The sequence below is a fragment of the Nomascus leucogenys genome, chromosome 8 (genome assembly GCF_006542625.1).
Source record: "Nomascus leucogenys isolate Asia chromosome 8, Asia_NLE_v1, whole genome shotgun sequence".
In the NCBI taxonomy this organism is placed as follows: domain Eukaryota; kingdom Metazoa; phylum Chordata; class Mammalia; order Primates; family Hylobatidae; genus Nomascus; species Nomascus leucogenys.
The window spans coordinates 25,154,188-25,173,637 of record NC_044388.1 but is presented as its reverse complement, the minus strand read 5'-3'; the positions used below and the strand labels follow the sequence as shown (position 1 = coordinate 25,173,637).

Sequence of the window (19,450 nt, the reverse complement as noted above, 5' to 3'; positions counted from 1 at the left end):
AAAGCTAATTGGGGTACATGGAGCCTCTTTGACTAAGCAGCAAGGAACAGGAACTGCACGCTGGTTCCATCTTGGCTTCCAGTTTGTATTCAGACCCAGGCAAGAGTTAAAGAGTTCAATGATAGATAAGCAGAGAGGCAAAACAGTGCAGTCCAGTGCCTCTTTGCTTAGGATAATATCTGCCCTCTCTATCCTCTCCAGCCCTGCCTTCCTGCCTTTGACGCAGGGAGCTAAGGGTCTGAATGAACCCTGTTGGAGGTTGCAATTAAATCTTTGTGGACAGAGGCACACACACGCACACATACACAGCATCCTCAGATTACAGGAGGCAATAAATCCATCAGCACATCCACATTGAGAGAACAGTATCCCTGCTGTCTTGCTAACAGCTGCCAATACCTCACTGAGTGCCTCACACCAAGATGGGCTCCAAGGTAAGATTTTGTCTCTCTCCGGACAAATTTAATCTTTCCTTGCGATTCGTGTCTCTCTCAGAGGATTTTGACTGTTCAGTAAAGTTTACTATTGATTTGTTGGCAAATTCCTGGTTTTGTTTGTTTTTGTTTTGAGATTTTGGTGTGTGTTTTTCTCTCTCTTTGTAGTACTTACTTCATTCGCTATGCTTTTTAATTTTCCATGGCTCGTCTTTTATTCTTATCCATGCATATCCTAAGTCAATTTGTATTCAGAAATACCTCATTTATACAGAGAAATGAAGGATCGTAAGTAATTGCATGCATTTACTAGTTAAAACTTAACTGAGAATTTGGTTCACGTAGGACCTTGGTCACATTAATCTGTAGTAGTGAGAGGGTTCTTCCAGCCCTGGGCTTAGAACACAGTAGCTCAGTGCTTGGGATACTCCCAACACCTGAGGCTGACTACTGAATTTCAGTGATAATCATTTAAAATCATTTACTTCTTTAATTACAAAAGTAGCTCATTATTGAATATTTAGAAATACACAGAGGATAACCAAAGTCATTGATTATAAATAACTGGCATTTGAGTATCTCTCTAGTCTCTCAAAAATGTGCCCATATATTTATATTTAGACAATTTCCCTTTTTTACTTAACATTATAGTAATAGTATTTCCTACGTCATTAAAATTATTTGAAAATATAATTTTTAAGAGCTGCTTAATAATCCACCATTAACATGTTTGACTTTTTTCACTAAGAAAAATAATTCTGCAATTGATCTTTTTGAGTATAAGTCTTTCACTGCATCTCTGATCTTTTTTTTTTAGGATGGGTTCCTTGAAGTAGAGTTACTAACTCAAAGAGTATACAGTTTTTAGGGCCCGATAGATTTCATGACGGTAATCTATTTTAAAATTTAAATGACTGGTATTGTCAATACCACAACAGAAGCCACATCAAAGAAAATGAAATTCTCTCCAGAAACTGTTATTACTTGAAGTTTGACAAGGTACTGTGACTTAATGCTGGCTAATGATATGAAATCCTAAATGGCAAACTAATCATGAAAGTCAATATTTTATTTTCACCGACGAAGGCATCTTTCTGATCAGGAGTTTGTAGCTCAAATAAAAGAATGAGCGTGCTTCTAGAACCACAGAGCAAGGGAACATGGTAGAGGATAAACCTGCAAGTTGAAAAGCTTGGGGTTTCATCCCAGTTTGGCACTAATTGTGCAACCCCAAACAAATCTCCTAACCTCCAGAGGCTCAGGTTTCTTGTCTATGAGATGAAGTTTGGTCTACACCAGTGTTTCTCAGTGGGCAGCCCAAGTCACACTGTGCCACATGAAATATTTTGGGGTAGCACCTAGAACAGAGGCCATACTTTTTTTGCATGCCACATAAAATAACTTTTGAAACATGATATCAACATCTCTGTTGGTTTTAAAATTTTTTTGAGAGTTAGGGGTCTTGCTATGTTGTCCAGGCTGAACTCAAACTCCTGGGCTCAAGATATCCTCCCACCTCAGCCTCTCAAGTAACTGAGACTCCAGGCACATCCCACCATACCTGGCAGTATCTCAATATTTTCAAAGAGTGGATCTAGAGGAAAAAGATGAAGTAAATGATAGTACAGGTAGTCCTCAGATATGACATAAACCATCAAGGTGATAGGCAAATAAATGTCGTATGTTTGAAAAACAAAGGGTTAAGCGATCTGTAGAGCATCTATTTTTATCTGGATTTATATCTAGCCATTAAATTCAAGGGAAATTAATGGCTAGATATAAATCCAGACATAAATAGCTAGTAAGCAATGCTTACCAGGAAGCCATTCTGGGAACCAGGTAGAGTTATTGAGACGTATAAGAAGTGAACAGTGATACAGACATTGAGATGTCTCCAAATATCGTCCTACTACTTGCAACTCTTTGCACTTTTCGTTTTAATAGTGAGTTTTATTCATCTGGGCAGACTCCCTCCCCTCTTCCATAAAGGCTGCAGGAGACCTGTAGCTGTCACAGGACCTTCCCTAAGAGCCTGCAGGGGAAGACTGTCCCAGCCCGGCCCTCGCCATGCTCCGGAGTGTTCTGGATGCTCCCCAGCGGTTGCTGAAGGAGGGGAGAGCGTCCCGGCAGCTGGTGCTGGTGGTGGTATTCGTCGCTCTGTTCCTGGACAACATGCTGTTTACTGTGGTGGGTACGTTTGGGGGTGTTGTGCTGAGGGTTAATTTGCTGTGGGCCCCAGCAGGCAGCATACACCCTGCTTGAGTTCAACAGTGAATCCTTCTGAGAATGTTCCTTTTTATGCTCAAAAAAAAAAACCACACAGAGGTTGTTGGGGACTGGAAAAAAAGCCCTGCAGAAAATGCAGTCTGACACTTGTCAAACACAGCTAAAAGACTCAGGAGGTTCAAAGAGCAGGAGGTCCAGAGAGGGTCTGTCTGGAGAAGAGGATGGCCCGGAGCCACAACTGGCTGTGCTTTTCTTCCTCCCCAAACTGTCTTCCCAAGGTGCTAATGACTCCAAGTGCCTCTGAGGCAGCGAGATCTTCTCACAGCGGTGCCTTTCTGGCCTCTGCTCTATAAAAACAGCATATTTTATTTGGATATCCGATTTCTTATCAAGACCTTGCCTTCTATGTGGTTCTTTCCCTCAGAATTCTGCTTTTTTAAGTTGATACTCTCCTAATCATTACATTAAGTTATACCTGTGTATAAATGGGCACTAACAGGTTTCTCCTCTTGGGTAAAACATATGTTTTTAAATAAGGATATTTCCAAGACAAGTTGTTAATCCAATACAATCACTTCTCATTATTCATAGTTCTGTAGTTATAGTTATGCTCTATAAAGTCGCTACAAACACTGAATTAGTGAATACTGAATCATTGCTCCCAGGGGAAACACACACACACACACACACACACACACACACACACCACACGCACAATTATAATCTTAAATCTTAAACACCGTGGTAAATCCTACTTTTATAAAAGAGAAAAAGAAGTTCAGAAGTGTTAAGTGACTTGCCCAAGGCCTCTCCACTAACAGGTGCCAGAGTTGGGATCCAAGCCCTGTCCAGGGGTCCCAGAGCTGAGGCTCCTCTGGCCACCCTGCCCTGCCTCCTCCCATCCCCTCCTCTGGCCAGGTCTGTGTGAGAGCTGGACATGTCTGTGAAATGTCGTGGTAGTTCAGTGTGTGTTGGTTTGGGGGGTTACATGTCAGTCTAAGTGAGTAGGAGAGTTAGCCAATGTGGAAACCATGAACAATGAGGACTAACTGTATAAGGTCAGAATTTAGCTACTTTAACTAATAGGATAACTTGGGCAGGCACAGTCTTTTAGTAGGTTTTAAACCATGCCAATCCAGATGCCAGCCTTGGGCATAAGGCTGAACCTCATCATAGTGCCCTTGATCTTAGTAGTGGTAAGTTGACATCTGTCCTTAGCCCCCATCACCTGTCCTCCTTGGCTTTCAGTAGAATTAACATCTGTTCTTAGCCCCTTGAGTTTCAGTGGTAAGATGACATCTGTCCTTAGCCCCCATCACTTGTCCTTTTTGACTTTCAGTGCCAATTGTGCCCACCTTCCTATTAGACATGGAGTTCAAAGAAGTCAACTCTTCTCTGCACCTCGGCCATGCCGGAAGTTCCCCACATGCCCTCGCCTCTCCTGCCTTTTCCACCATCTTCTCCTTCTTTGACAACAACACCATGGCTGTTGAAGAAAGCGTGCCTAGTGGAATAGCATGGATGAATGGCACTGCCAGCACCATCCCACCTCCAGCCACTGAAGCCATCTTAGCTCATAAAAACAACTGCTTGCAAGGCACAGAATTCTTGGAGGAAGAGAATACATGGGTCGGGGTTCTGTTTGCTTCAAAGGCTGTGATGCAACTTCTGGTCAACCCATTTGTGGGCCCTCTCACCAACAGGTATCACACTGGGTGCAGTGCCCCGCAGGGTACACAGGAGTAGGAGGACTAGAAAAGTATAGAAAGGGGGTTGGAAGGGAAAAAGAAGAAATACTCACTTGTCTGGTTCCCCAGGGGAGTCAGCTATTTGGAAAGCTCGTTACACCAAGAAAAACATGTTACTGATGAAATGTCATGGAATCAGATTTTCTTAGTGATATATTGAGTATTGAGTACTGAGAAGAGAACCATGAACATCAGCGTGCTGTGATGTTATATCAGTGACCTGGGCTTGCATGGGAAAGCATGGCTTGCATGGGAAAAGGGTATGAATGGGACAGTCCTGTTGTAATCTAGAGCACTGGCTTCCCAGGAGTTGTATTTAGGATTATTCTGATATTTTCAAGAGATATACACTCTATCTAGGCTATCCTTTCTGGAAATGAGAATTTTGGCCCTGATCTATGGTCATATTTTCATGTTTGTTTATTTGCTCATACTCATCCACATGCCCTATTTCATCTCCACACTACATTCAGAGGCATGTTTTACTGTACACCCAAATAGCTGCATTTCCGCTCCCACTTACATTTAATAATGTAGTCCAAGTGTATGAGTGCCTGTTGGAATTGTATCTTTTTTTTTTTCAATTCCCTTTTAGGATTGGATATCATATCCCCATGTTTGCTGGCTTTGTTATCATGTTTCTCTCCACAGTTAGTAAGTAACTTGCTTCCTCTTTTCTTCCCTTCACTGATTACCTTTGATTTTATCAAGTGAATGCGGTGTAGATAGCAGGGTAACCTAGAAAGTAATTAGGCATCTGACTAAGCAGACTGGGGTATTGATTTAAAAGCTCTGCTGTTTTTGGTATGTGGACTACAACAGTAGTGACAATTCAGTCTAGTTGGAATTGGTCTACTCTGCTGTAGAAGAACAGATATTTTATTTACTTCAGCTGGACATAATGAAAGCTGTTTGAATATGTATGCTATGGTGTGTGTGTGTGTGTGTTATGTATGCATCAGTAATCCCTTGAGCAAGTTTAATACAAACTTTCCATCTACGAGAAGCAATGATGTTATTTTGATATGCCATGGTAAAGGGCAACTCACAAAAAATTGGAAATTGGACAGTAACATCTGGAAAATTCCAAAAAGCCTACTGCTTTTCAGTAAAGGACTTTAAAGGTTAAGCTTAGAAAAGTAAATTTGCTAAAGAAACAAGAAAGAGAAAGATAAATAGTCTATCCAGGATCAGCTAAATGTTTCTAATAAAATGGAGATGGGATAAACACAGTACATGAGAAAAATAAGTCTGGAAATTGATGCTGAGAAGTAAAGGAAGAAGGAATGAAAAGGGGTTAGCGTTTGCAGGTTAAAGCAGGGGAAGGCAGCCTGTGGATCCAGCCTTGGTTCCCGATCGCCCTGCTGATCCTCTGCTCTCCACCAACACACCTCCTTCTCCCTCGCATTTTTCTTGTACCTTTCTGTTTCCTGTCTACTTTCTCTCTTTCTCTTCCTCAATTTTTCTTCTTTCCCAGCACAGGACTTGATTCCTATCAACCCAATATTTAACAAGAATTTGTTGCATTCTGGGCTGGAAGGCTGCAAAGTGCAAGAACTTGAGATGTGAGGTTCTCTCTGAGAACTACATCTTCTTTGTGAAATTTTAGCCGACTTGAAGAAAATGAAGAAATTCAAATTAGCACTGTTCATGGAATTTCTAGAAGTTCAGCCTACGTTAGACAGCAAATTTAAAAATAATAAGATGCCAGATGCCCTATTTCATCAAATGAAGCTTAAGATTTATTCCACACAACTTTATGCAGTGCATGTATAATGCCCAGATGGCCATAGTCACATAAAGAATGAAAAGACATGATTCCAGGTATCAGAAGTGTATATGATGGTTGCCTGGGGAGACATGAGACACACACTGAGAAGTAAGAGAATGCAGTGTGCTAGTGGATCTGAGACGTTTTAGCATGATATCCTTGCCTGATTCTCTGCCAAGAACTCATGTGTTAAAAGCTTTACTTTTAAAGTAAACTGTATGTGTTAAATAATTATTGTTTAACTAATACCAAACTATATATGTTAAATAATTGTTATTTCCATAGGATAGCTGTGTTGCTATATGGAGTTGGCCTAATTCTAACCAAAAGAAAGTACATTTGATGTTTAGGGTATCCTTGTCCAATGTTCTAAAAAATACTTAAAAGAGATTGTTGATGCCCATTACTACCCTTAACCCCTCTACCCCCTAACTAGGAGCCATGCTTAATGTAATCAAGAGTGAAATAGTGGCCCATGTAAAGGGTCCAAAGTGAAAAAAATAATTGCTTTGGTCTTCCTAAATAGAATGACCAACTCTCCTGGTTTGCCTAGAATTGATGGGTGTCTTAGTCCACTTAGCATTGCTATAAAGGAATACCTGAGGCTGGGTCATTTATATTAGAAAGAGATTTGTTGGCTCATGGTTCTGCAGGCTCTACAAGAAGCATGACACCATGCTTCTGGTGGCCTTCTGGTGCAGGCTTCAGGAAGCTTCCACTCATGGTGGAAGGTGAAGGGGAGCTGGCTGTGCAAAGATGAGAGAGGAAGCAAGAGAGAGGAAAGGGAGGTGCCAGCCTTTTTATAACCACCAGCTCTTGAGAGAACTGTAGAGTGAGAACTCACCACCTAAGGAAGGACATTAAACTATTCATGAGGGATCCATCCCCATAACCCAAACACCTTCCACTGGGCCCCATCTCCAACACTGGGGATCAAGTTTCAACATGAGATTTGGTGGGGACAAACAACCCATATCCACGCTGTAGTGAGGGGCTTCCCAGGATGTAAGACTTTCTGTTTTTGTGGGGGTATTTTGAGTTTCAGTTTTAAAAACAAGGAAGTTCTGGGCAGACCAAGATGAATGGGTCACTCTATTCTCAAAGGACGTTGGAAGAGTAGACAGAAAAGATTGGAAATAACAAAGTCTGAGAAAAGATGCTGATGGCCAGGAAAGGAGAGACCAAGAATGTGCATCTTTGGGAGACAAGGAGAAGTTCAGTGTGATCATGTCTGCCGGGAAGTAATGGGGGAAGATTAAAAACACAACCAAAGACATCTGTAATGAATGGGCAAAGGGATTACAATTCTTCTGATTCAGACACTTCGAGGAGATTATTCTTACCCTAGGAGACATTATTCTGGAATTGGAGGTGAGACATGTCTGGACTTAACTACCCTGACCACCAGCACCCTCTGATTTAGTTTTGTGTTGCGGGAAGTCAGGGACCCTGAATGGAAGGACCTGCTGAAGCCGTGACAGAAGAACATAAATCATGAAAATTTCATGGACATTTATTAGTTCCCCAAATTAATATTTTTATAATTTCTTACACCTGTCTTTACTGCAATCTCTGAACATAAAATTGTGAAGATTTCATGGACATTTATCACTTCCCCAATTATCAATACTCTTATAATTTCCTATGCCTGTCTACTTTAATCTCTTAATCCCGTCATCTTCGTAAACGGAGGATGTATGTCGACTCAGAACGCTGTGAGGATTGCGTTAACTGCGCAAATTTTTTGTAAAGCATGTGTGTTTGAACAATATGAGATCTCAGCACCTTGAAAAAAGAACAGTATAACGGAGATGTTCAGGGAACAAGGGAGATAACCATTAGGTCTGACTGCCTGGGAATCTGGCAGTACAGAGCCATATTTCTTTTACTGTTTTGGATGACATATTCCTGTTGGTTCTCAGTTTCATGGGTGTCCATCTTCAACAGACTGACTCTCTTCAAGGGCAGTAACTAGATGTTATTTTTATTTTGCCTTTTCTACAGAGTCTAGCAGAGCTGCGCATTCAGTATAATTTAATACATGCTGATTTTGTCTGGTTAAAAGATCGTTCAATATAAGATATAAAAAAGATCTGATTGTATCACAAGATATTATTTTCTACCCGATTCCTATAATTCTCAAAGCACCTACTTACTGTCACTGTACTCCACATGATCCTGTGGGACCAAGCAACGGTAAAGACCAGATCTGGGTGTTGCACATGGAGGATCCAGGAGTATGATCTAAGAACCAGTTTCCAGCCTAGGACACTGAGCTTCATGGACATCCCTCATTTCAGTGGACAGAATGTTGGGTTCTTGGCAAGAGATGTAGAGACTCAGCCTTCCATCTGCTGTGTGGTGACTTGGCTTATACTTCTGTGGTTTCTCAGTTTTCTTGCCATTTAAAAAGCAAAACTGAGGAGTGGGAGATTGAAAAGACAACTCAAAAAAACAGGGAACAGTCATCATGCTTTATTAAAAACATATGCATCATGACTCATATCTGCAGTATCACAGGCATGTTCTCTGGTGGCTGGGGAAGCAAAAGCAATTTGCTAACTGCAGTTATCTTGCTATCTCTCTGCCTAGTGTTTGCTTTTTCTGGGACCTATACTCTACTCTTTGTGGCCCGAACCCTTCAAGGCATTGGATCTTCATTTTCATCTGTTGCAGGTAATACTGGCAACTCATCATGCACACACACATGCAGGCATGCACACACACACATCTCTTACTACCTCAGATCTTCTATATATATGGAGAAATTAAGGAAAATGTTACCTGGATAGGTAGAAATTGTGATTCAGAAATAAGGGAATTGGGCTGGGCACAGTGGCTCACACCTGTAACCCCTGCACTTTGGGAGGCCAAGGCAGGAGGATAGCTTGATTCTAGGAGTTTGAGACCAACCCGGGCAACCTGGGCAACGTAGTGAGAGCCCTATCTCTATTAAAAAAAAGGGGGTGAATAAGTTAGCCAGGCATATTGGTGTGCACCTGTGGTCCCAGCTACTTGGGAGGCTAAAGTGGGAGGACGGTTTGAGCCTGGGTGGTCAAGGCTGCAGTGAGCCATCATTGTGCCTCTGCACTTCAGCCTGGGTGACAGAGCTAGACCCTAACTCAAAAAAAAAAAAAAAAAAAAAAAGGAATTATAGAGTTTTTAACAGGGTCCATAGATCTCTGAGCCTGACATAACTTCCTCTGCTAGTATTCAGATGCAGTTAGCTCAGGTCAGAACAAGCCTCCAGTGAAACCAAGAAGAAGGGCAGGCTTTTATTTAGTGCCACTCAATGGTCCTTTGTCTATCCCCCTCTTAGTACTTTATAGGAATAATCATGTTAATACCACCGGTAATACCAGCACAGTTTTCAAAGTACTGGTGAATACAATATCTAATGCAATCCTATGAAGTTGGTATTTTATGCCATTTTACCCATGACTATGAAGGCCTGAGAGTCCAGCTGCCGTACAGCACGAGCCCACACTCTCTTCCAGGTCCCCAGTGCTTTCCTGCTCTTCCCTGGGCACCCCTGTTAAATAGAATGGTCTCTGTGTGACTAGGTTTTCCTTTCCCTGACCTGCTCTGTAACCCCTCATTTAGGGAAACATGCTAGGAAATGAGAAAATGCTATGAAACATGGTATAATCAGACAATGGATTTTCTATGTTATCCTTCCCAGAGGCCTTGCACTTTCAACAATATTCTGAACAGGAGTGGACAATGTGCGGGCTTGGGGGAATAGGGAGGGCAGTACTTGAAAAATACTATGGGTAAAGTTTTGTAAAACCCCTCAAACTGAAACTCTAGCTAAGATTGTCACTGAAGAGATAACAGGGTGGGACCAAGGGCTCTGAGAGGCGGATAGAAGCCCCCCGGGGAGCCAGCTGCATCTGTCACTCTCTGCGCAGGTCTTGGAATGCTGGCCAGTGTCTACACTGACGACTATGAGAGAGGACGAGCCATGGGAACTGCTCTGGGGGGCCTGGCCTTGGGGTTGCTGGGTAAGTGGCACCAGCTGGAGCTCTGGGTTCAGGACAGTGGGACTCCAGGAAGCAGGTGTTCCCAAGGTGTGGAAGACGAGTATTTTCCTTCCTTCGTTGGCCTCATCCTATTTCAACTCCTTCAGAAATATCACTGAGAAAAAGTGAAATTTCGTTCTTCTTAAGAAGCTGGGAAACACATAAAGGTCGGGGAAAGGTCCGGAAGCCCAGCCTGTTGGAGGAAGTGAGTCTCCCCGCATTAGAGGCCACTGCCTCGCCTCGGTTCCCATGCACACACCACCAGAGCATGGCCGCTGCCAGATGCTCTGCTATATCTGTTACAGGTATAATCTCTTTTATTCCTCACTGCCAGGAATGAAAGGAGGAATGATTTTCCCCATTATAGAGATGAAAATAAGAATGGCGAAATCGCCATCCAAGATCACACAGCTAGGAAACGCCACAGCCAATATACAGACTCCGATTTTCTGGGCTTGGAAACCCAAGCTCCAAACGATAAAGTTACCGTTTCTTTGAGGCTCCTCACTCATACAACTTAATTGACAAGCTACATACTTTCACTTATTACATGCTAAGCACAGTGCCAGTACTGTAGGGTGGGAAGCCCCAGGCATAGTTCCTGCCCTCTAGGAGCTTACAAGCTCATCGAAAACAAAATACCTGAAATTTCTTCCCCGGCCTATGCCCCACCCTCTAGCCCCATGGGAAGCAGAGGAAAACAGAATCCCCGTTATTTGTTAGTATCCATCAACCCAAATGCCCAAGCTAAAACCTGTGCATCTTGAAATCCTCTATCATGTCCCAAATGAATAAGCTCCCAAATGAACAAGCTTGTTAGATTCTCAACAGCCACTCCTGGCTCCTTGTCACTTCTGGGTTAGAATCTGGCAGCATCCTCCCTCTTGTGTACTCTCTCCTTCCACCATGATGCTGCCTGAACAATCTTCCTGAGCCCAGAGCAGGTGATGTTTCTCCCCTGATGTTTCTCCATGGGTCGCAAGACCAAGTACATGACTCATCTGCATATACAAGGTTCCTGCATATGCAAGGCTCTACTTTTCTCCTTTCAAATATTCATACTCTGCTAACACCCACTTTCTTCTTTTTCTTCTCCAACTACACACTCTTTTCTGACACCTCTGTGTTCTTCACCAAGCTTCTTCCCCTCCAGATACTCTACACTTGGCAAAGCCCTCGTGGCTGCCTGAACTTCCTGAGACATTGACTGTGCTTTCATTGTATGCAACATTTTACTGTCAAACTTTCACCATGCTTTAATTATTTGTGTCCTTCCCTACACACACACACACACACACACACACACACACACACATACACACATTTCCTCCACTAGAAAGTGGGCTTGATGGGGACAGGGATCATGTCTCCATCTGAATTCCCAGAGCCTCAGGTGGAGCTTAGCCCCTAGCAGGGCTTCTGCAAATGCTCATGGGGTAAATGTGGACAATTCTCACTGGATAGGACTTATCCTCACCTCTGGAATCTGTGTCTCCTTTGCCTCTCCAGTGGGAGCTCCCTTTGGAAGTGTAATGTATGAGTTTGTTGGGCAGTCTGCACCCTTCCTCATCCTGGCCTTCCTGGCACTACTGGATGGAGGTAAGTCATCATCAGAGCCTCCAGCGGGTGATAGACCAGATGAGGTTGGGAATGCATTATGTTGTGGTGTCAGTCTTCACTAAGAATGAGTGATGTGGACATATTTTGATGGATCAAGGACTGCCCCATTGTAGAAAAGAGAGAAGAAACTCAGGGAGTTAAATTTATACATAATAAGGGGGTAGCACTACAGCTGTTATTGGAGCCCCCAGCTAACCAGTAGACACGCTGAACTGTCTTGCCTTCTTTCTTTCTCAGCACTCCAGCTTTGCATCCTACAGCCTTCCAAAGTCTCTCCCGAGGTAAGCAGACACAAAGCTCCATTTCTAACAGTTATACAGGATGGCTGAATGCCGGAACCCAGGCATGCCTGCCAAGTGACAAGGACAAAAGTGAAGAGGAATAGAGTCAGGGAAAGTGAGAACTGTGTTTGGATTCCAGGATAGGGTTACATTTCAGGTAGTGTGGGGGATAGTGAGGTATTTGGCTTGATGTTGGACAAAGATGGTGGAAGAGCCTTGTGAAGAATCAAAGAAGCCATGCAGAAAAAAAAAATATATATATATATATTCCACACATATATGGAGTGCATATATGTATATATATTCATGTATATCTGGAGATCTCCATATATATATATGCACACACACATATAATTATACCTAGGAGATAATGACATTGGGGACTGAGTATTCGGAGCTGTAACATCATCTCAGAGATGAAGGCTGTGGGGGCCACCTAGACAAACTCTTCTCCAATAAAATACATCCTCTGTGAATATCCCTAACTGTCATTCTGTCACAGTTAATAAATACCAGAGTTGGTACTTGTTTGACTGTAAGCCAAAAATGGCTCTGGAAAATCCATATCCCACTGCGAAGGAAAAAAAGTAAGAAAGTGCATCAAGTGTAAAAAAGTTTGATCTAAAGGCCTTGACTTTGCATTCCACAGTTCGTCGAGGTATTCTGGAAGTCATGACACTAACACCTCATCATTCTTCAGGGCTTTCCACACACCAGGAGCTCAGCTTAGTGCGCCATCTATGCTGCATCTTACACATTCCATGAAATAAGTACAATTTTTAGCCTCACTCTACAGATAATGAAATCGAGGGTGAACAGAGAAGCATCTGAAAGAATTTGAAACTATGACATAATCAATACTTTTAGAGTGCCAATTCCCCCAGGGCAACTAGGAGCCTCCCGCAGTCTGCTGAGATACTCTGCTCTTTACAAACTGGCTTTAGGAGTAGCATGTCTGGGTCCTGGGGAGGGAAGTCATAACCACCACCCATCCAGGACTCCTCAGGGTAAGGAGCACCAAACACCCTCTGCATAGGCTCCCAGGCCTGGAATATGCTTGGGCCCAGCACCCCTCCAGCCCTGGCCTAGGCATGGGGACAATCATCTAGGTGGTTCAGCTACTGTTTTTTATTAACTGTACAGCAGTAGTGAATTACTCAGCAGGTAAATCCAGCTTGAGATTCCAGGAAAGTGAGGCTCCCACAAATATCTACTTTTTTGAGACTGAGTCTTGCTCTGTCACCTAGGCTGGAGCACAGTGGCGTGATCTCAGCTCACTGCAACCTCTGCCTCCTGGGTTCAAGTGATTCTCCTGCCTCAGCCTCCAAGTAGCTGAGATTACAAGCACACGCCACCATGCACAGCTAATTTTTATATTTTTAGTAGAGACGGGATTTCACCATGTTGGCCAGGCTGGTCTCGAACTCCTGAGCTCAAGTTATCCACCCACCTCAGCCTCTCAAATTGCTGGGATTATAGGCATGAGCCACCGCACCCAGCCCATTCTCTCTCTTTCTAACAAACATACATTATTATTATGATTACTAATGTTTTGAGCCAGTTGACAGTAGATTGACTGTATCATTCCCTTACCCCTTGATACTTTAGAGCATTTTCTCTAAGAACAGGATTATTTCCTTATGTAATGTCAATAGAGCTATCAAATTCAGGAAATTTAACATGGATGTAATACTTTAGTCTAATTTGCTGTGCCTACTCTGATTGTGTCAATTATTCCGAAAATGTCTTCCATGGAAGTCTTTTTTTCTCTAGTGCAGAGCCCGGTCCATAATTGTGTAAGACATTTATGCATCACACCTCTCTAGCCTCTTTTAATCTGGAAAAGTTCTCAGCCTTTATCTTTCATGACATTGACATTTGTGAAGACTACAATTATCTATAGAGTATTCCTAAATTTGGTTTGTCTGATGTTTCTTCATGATACCGTAGCCTTCTGAGTGTCATGTCTGGAGGTATTTAATGCCTGTCGCCTCTCAGTGGTGATGTCCATTTTGATCACTGGGTCAAGGTGTTGTGTGGGTCTCTTGTGTAGTTATTACTTCTTCACCTCGTAACTAATAAATAACCTGTGGGAGACATTGTAAAGTCATATAAATCTCCTACTCCTCCTTAAATTTCCTTTCTGCCTAGATTTGTTATCCATTGATGATTTTTGACTGACCCAATCTTTACTATAATGTTTACAAAATACTGGTTTTTCTAGTTCACCAATTCATCCAAATCATCAGTTGGCACTTTGCTGTAAGGAACAGTCATTCCTCCAAGGTAGGCGGATCACTTGAGACTAGGAGTTTGAGACCAGCCTGGCCAACATGGCAAAACCCTGTCTCTACTAAAAGTATAAAAAAATTAGCTAGGCATGGTGGTACACACCGTAATCACACCTACTCGGGAGGCTGAGGCAGGAGGATCCCTTGAACCTGGGAGGCGGAGGTTGCAGTAAGCCACTGCACTCCAGCCTGGGTGACAAAGTAAGACTCTGTCTCAAAAAAAATACTCTAAAAAACAAAAAAGCAATAGCCATTCCTTTCTTACTCTCTTTATATGTATATATTTATAAATATTTATACCTAATAGGTATGTAATAATTTTATGTACATGTGATTATGCTCACAAAAAACTTAAAAAAATTTATTTATCTGATATTATCAGTGTAGAATCATGGAGTCCTATTTTTGTAGTTCATCACTCTCTTTATTTACTTATTTAATTTTATTTTTGGAGACAGGGCCTCTTTCTGTGACTCAGGCTGGAGTGTAGAGGTGTGATCATGGCTCACTGTAATCTCCAACTCTTGGGTTCGAGTGACCCTCTTGCCTCAGCCTCTTGAGTAGCTGAGACTACATAGGCATGCCACCATACCCAGCTTAACTTTTTATAGAGATGGGGTCTGTGTGCTGCCCAGGCTGGCCTCCAGTCCTTAATTATTTTGATGCTCAAATTGTCCTAGATTTGACAAGTCAAAGCCCATTAACTGGTTGCTGTGTCATTTTAACATAACTTCATTGCTTTTTGAGTAATGTTTTCCTTTTTGATACAAAAATATGTCCTACGTTCATCTTGTACTTTCCCTGCCTCAGCCCTGAAATCATTTCCCCAAGGAGCCCAGGTTCTTGTTAGTAAGGAGTGGTGTTTAGAAACCAAACTATGGGGCCGGGCGCAGTGGTTCATGCCTGTAATCCCAGCACTTTGGGAGGCCGAGGCAGGTGGATCACGAGGTCAGGAGATCAAGACCATCCTGGCTAACACAGTGAAATCCCGTCTCTACTAAAAATACAAAAAAAATGAGCCAGGCATGGTGGTGGGTGCCTGTAGTCCCAGCTACACAGGAGGCTGAGGCAGGATAATGGCATGAACCCGGGAGGAGGAGCTTGCAGTGAGCCAAGATCACGCCACTGCACTCCAGCCTGGGCTATAGAGCAAGACTCTATCTCAAACAAAAACAAAAACAAAAACAAAAACAAAAACTATGGGCACTCAATGTGCTGCTCTTTGCCATTGGGGTCACCTTGTTTCCCTGCCGTCTTGATGACGGAGCTAATACACACACACGAGTTTGTACTGAGACCTCCACTTCCAGCCCAACTCCACGGGATTTTTCCCTGCTTTCCCCATTCCATACATGTATTCTCCTTCTTTCAAAGTAAGAAATTTGTCTCCCCCATTATACAAATAGGTAAAATACCTATTATACAAATAGATAAAAAAATTTACCTGCTTGTATAATTCTGTAATACTTACCCATGCCATTACAAAAAACAAAGCTACCAAGAAATATTCAAGACTTTTTCAGTTCTTTTTCTCGTAGACTTAATGAATATAGCCAAATACTGTATCTAGAAATTACCATACTTGCATTAGTTCTTTTTTCCACCTTTAGTGTGATTATATAATGCATGATACATTTGAAATTCATTTGCATCCATTTGTGGGGTTTTTTTTTTTTGGCATTTAGTTTTAGTTTTTTTTTCTCCTTTCTAGCTAATTATATTAGTCTGTTCAAACTGCCAGAACAAAATACTACAGATTGGGTAGCTTAAACAACACATATTTATTTTCTCATGACTCTGGAGGCTGAACGTCCATGGTCAAGGTACTGTTGAGGGTTGGTTTCTGGTGAGGCCTCTCTTCCTGGCTTGCAGATAGCCACCTTCTCAGGGTGTCCTCACATGGCCTTTACTCAGTGTGCATGCACAGAGGAAGAGAGCCCTGATGTCCCTTCCTATTTTTATAAGGAAAACAGTTTTTCAGATTAGAGCCCCCACTCTTATGACCTCATTTAACCTTAATTACCTACCTAAAGATACTGTCTCCAAACACAGTCATATTAGATTAGGACTTCAACATACTAATTTGACTAAGCTGGGGGGACTCCATTCAGCCCATAATAGTAAAATAATTTTATTTTTTTAATATATAGGACATTACCACCTAAAAGTCAAAATTATTCCAAAAGGTGTACTCAGAAAGTGTCAATCCCTCCAGTCTTTCTAACCCTCCCCATCCCACATCCCTACCACTTGTAGGTAACCGATTTTAATGCTTTCTGGTTTGTCTTTCCTGTGTCTTAGTGTTTTTTCCTCAAAATAAATCGCTTATGTGTTTTCTTATTTTTCCCTTTTCTATTACATGAAAGGCAGCACACTGTGTATTCTTTTTTTTGCGTTCTCCTTTTTTTCTCAATAATATGTCCTGAAAATTACTCTATTAGTTCACAGAATCTTTCCTTATTATTTTCCACCTGTGTGGTATATATATATACACACACACACACACACACACACAAATTGTGTATGTGTACACAATGGTACACAATTGTGTGCGCGCCATATTTTATTCTATCTCCTATGTTTAGGTAGTTTTCAGTATTTTGTAGTTATAAATAGTGCTGTAATTTGCATGAGTGCATTTTTATAATGTTCGCATTGATCTTTAGAGTCAACTCCTAGAAGTACTGTTGGGTCAAAGGGTTTATTGGACTTTTAAATGTATATTTTAATGATTTACATCAGTTTCTTTACTTTGAATAATAATTGGGTAAGAGAATGATCTTTTTAGTTTTAGGATCTCTAAATTAATCAATCCACTATTGTGTGTATGCAGAGAGGGTTATCATACCAAAATGATCAAATCTATTACAAGACAGAATATAGTAAACACCATGAAGGATTAGGACATAGTGTTCAGGATGTTTGAAAGACAGAGAAGCCCCAGCTACTGAGTCAGGGAGCACTCTGGAAAAGAAGGAGCCATTTAAGCTTGGCTTTAAAGAGTGGGTAGAACATGGAACTATGGAGAAGCTAAGGACGTGTAGTTTAGGCAAAGGCAGTAATGATGGCTGAGGGACTGCTGGGATGCATGGAAAGAGGGTGGGGCGACCAAGTTTAGATGAGAGTGTGTCCTGATGAGAGCGGGTCCTGGGTGTTTAGGCTGTATTTTAACCCTGCTTCTTCTACCTTAGTTCAGTGTGGCTCAAAATGATCAGAATGAAGAATTCAGAAAGCTTGAGCGGCTTTCTGAGTTACGGCTTCTGTGCTTGCTATTGGGATTCAGTGCTCTGCCTGTGGTTCTCCCAGGACAAATATTAGTACCAGGGAGATGTAGTGGAAACCAGGAGTCCAGACATCTATTGTCCAACCCTGACCTTGCTACCAATCCACTCTGACCTTGTTGATGGTCACGTGAAGGCAGGAATCATGGCTGGAATATGTTGCTTCTCTATCTGTGACTGTTACCTTGCCTACCTTGCACACAGGAGGGGTCCTGCCTCCAGCTCCCTCTGTGGCATCAGACAAGTCACTTTCTCTCCCTGGACTGGGGTTCCTGGTCTCTGCAGTAAAGGAGCTGCTATAGATGTTCTCTAAGCCCGTAATTGCACCTTCTCAGATTCTGTGAAAATAGGAGAGATGTATGCACTGTACAAATGGACATTTTTTGTTATCCATGTTCTCAGAGTACCAAGGGGACTCCACTCTTTATGCTTCTCAAAGACCCTTACATCCTGGTGGCTGCAGGTAAGCTGGCGATGACCTCCCACTGGGCGGGGAGAGTCTGGGCTTCAAGCAGCCATGGCTGCTCACAGAATGGTCTCCCCAGGGTCCATCTGCTTTGCCAACATGGGAGTGGCCATCCTGGAGCCCACACTGCCCATCTGGATGATGCAGACCATGTGCTCCCCCAAGTGGCAGCTGGGTAAGTGACCTCAGCCTCCCGCTCAGGGCCTGGCAGGAGGAGGTGGGTGCCATGAGTCCTTTAGTTCAGTGTCACACAGGGACAACATGCTTCTTTGTAGAATGACCTCCCATGTCCACACCAATGAATCAAGCCCAGGCGGGTGTGCGGTCCCTCAGAGAAGCAGTCTGAGAAAGGGTTGGGTGGGAAAGGATGAAAGGGGCTATGGAGAGGTCACATACCTAGCTGTGTAGTAGGATGATTAATCATTTCCAGTCCAAAGATTCAGGTTTTTCTTTCAGCTCCTTTGATTTTCTATGAAAACTTGTGCAAATGCCTTAAACTCTCTGGGCATCACTTTTCTCATTGCTAAAATGAGCATCAAAATACTATCTAGTTCAAGAGAAATTGGATGAATAAATGACATATGAGGTGAAAGTGCTTTGTACCCTGTACAATATTAATGTGCACCATTACCATCCACATTCTTCTCCCTTCAGCTCCTCATCCTCAAGACCACCCTTTGGTTATCTTTTTTACCTCCAAAAAGGGGCTTATGTAGCACTCACTTAGGAAAAGCTATGGGTCCAGGAGAGAGGGGTCCAGCTTCCTTTGTTCATGCAGAGACTTAGAGAGGAGTTTGGGGAGGAGGATCTAGCCCTTCCCAGGAACCCTGAGGAAAGAGGACAGGGAAGGCTACATGCAAATTGCTCCATCACTGCAGGGAGGAGAGGCTTACGGGGCCAGAGGGGAAGCTGATAAGAACCTGATATAGTTCAGCATGCAATAAAAAGCACTAAATCTAATTTTGGGGGGGACAATTCTAAGCAAGACTCCCAGCTGCACTCCTAGTGCCAAATTGAATTTTTATGGGTTGTGAGTGCTTTTGACCATGACGATTAATTGAGTTAGTCGGTGTTCAGTGCAGATAATTCATCGCCTGTCCTAAGGCTCTGGCCACTCAGAGTCTCCATACTGGTGAGCAGCTACAACACAGAGTAGCTCCTCCCAGCAGCATAGGGGCCATTCTCAGTTGCCAGTTACCAATTACTCAGTTACCAGTCACTCAGTTACCGCTATCTTTTACAGCTTCCTCAATGCTATCTGGTCTGTAAAGTCTGACATCAAAGGTTGTCCAATAACTACATCAGAATCA

At 42.6% G+C, this 19,450-nt stretch overlaps 1 protein-coding gene across 3 annotated transcripts in view; it reads left to right on the top strand.

The window, feature by feature from the left end:
- Positions 1-290: 290 nt before the first annotated feature.
- Positions 291-19,450, top strand: part of SLC18A1 (solute carrier family 18 member A1) — a 37,962-nt gene continuing 18,802 nt past the window's right edge. The window contains exons 1-10 of one of the 3 annotated variants that reach the window (XM_003265232.2): positions 291-434; positions 2,379-2,625; positions 4,000-4,363; positions 5,004-5,062; positions 8,772-8,855; positions 10,091-10,183; positions 11,711-11,800; positions 12,059-12,102; positions 18,077-18,137; positions 18,220-18,315. In XM_003265232.2, the coding sequence (XP_003265280.1) occupies positions 2,502-2,625; positions 4,000-4,363; positions 5,004-5,062; positions 8,772-8,855; positions 10,091-10,183; positions 11,711-11,800; positions 12,059-12,102; positions 18,077-18,137; positions 18,220-18,315 (1,015 nt within the window). In that variant the 5' untranslated portion in view covers positions 291-434; positions 2,379-2,501. Of the gene's footprint in view, positions 435-2,378; positions 2,626-3,999; positions 4,364-5,003; positions 5,063-8,771; positions 8,856-10,090; positions 10,184-11,710; positions 11,801-12,058; positions 12,103-18,076; positions 18,138-18,219; positions 18,316-19,450 lie in introns of those variants that run through there. The other 2 variants (XM_030816442.1, XM_030816441.1) reach the window with 2 other exon arrangements.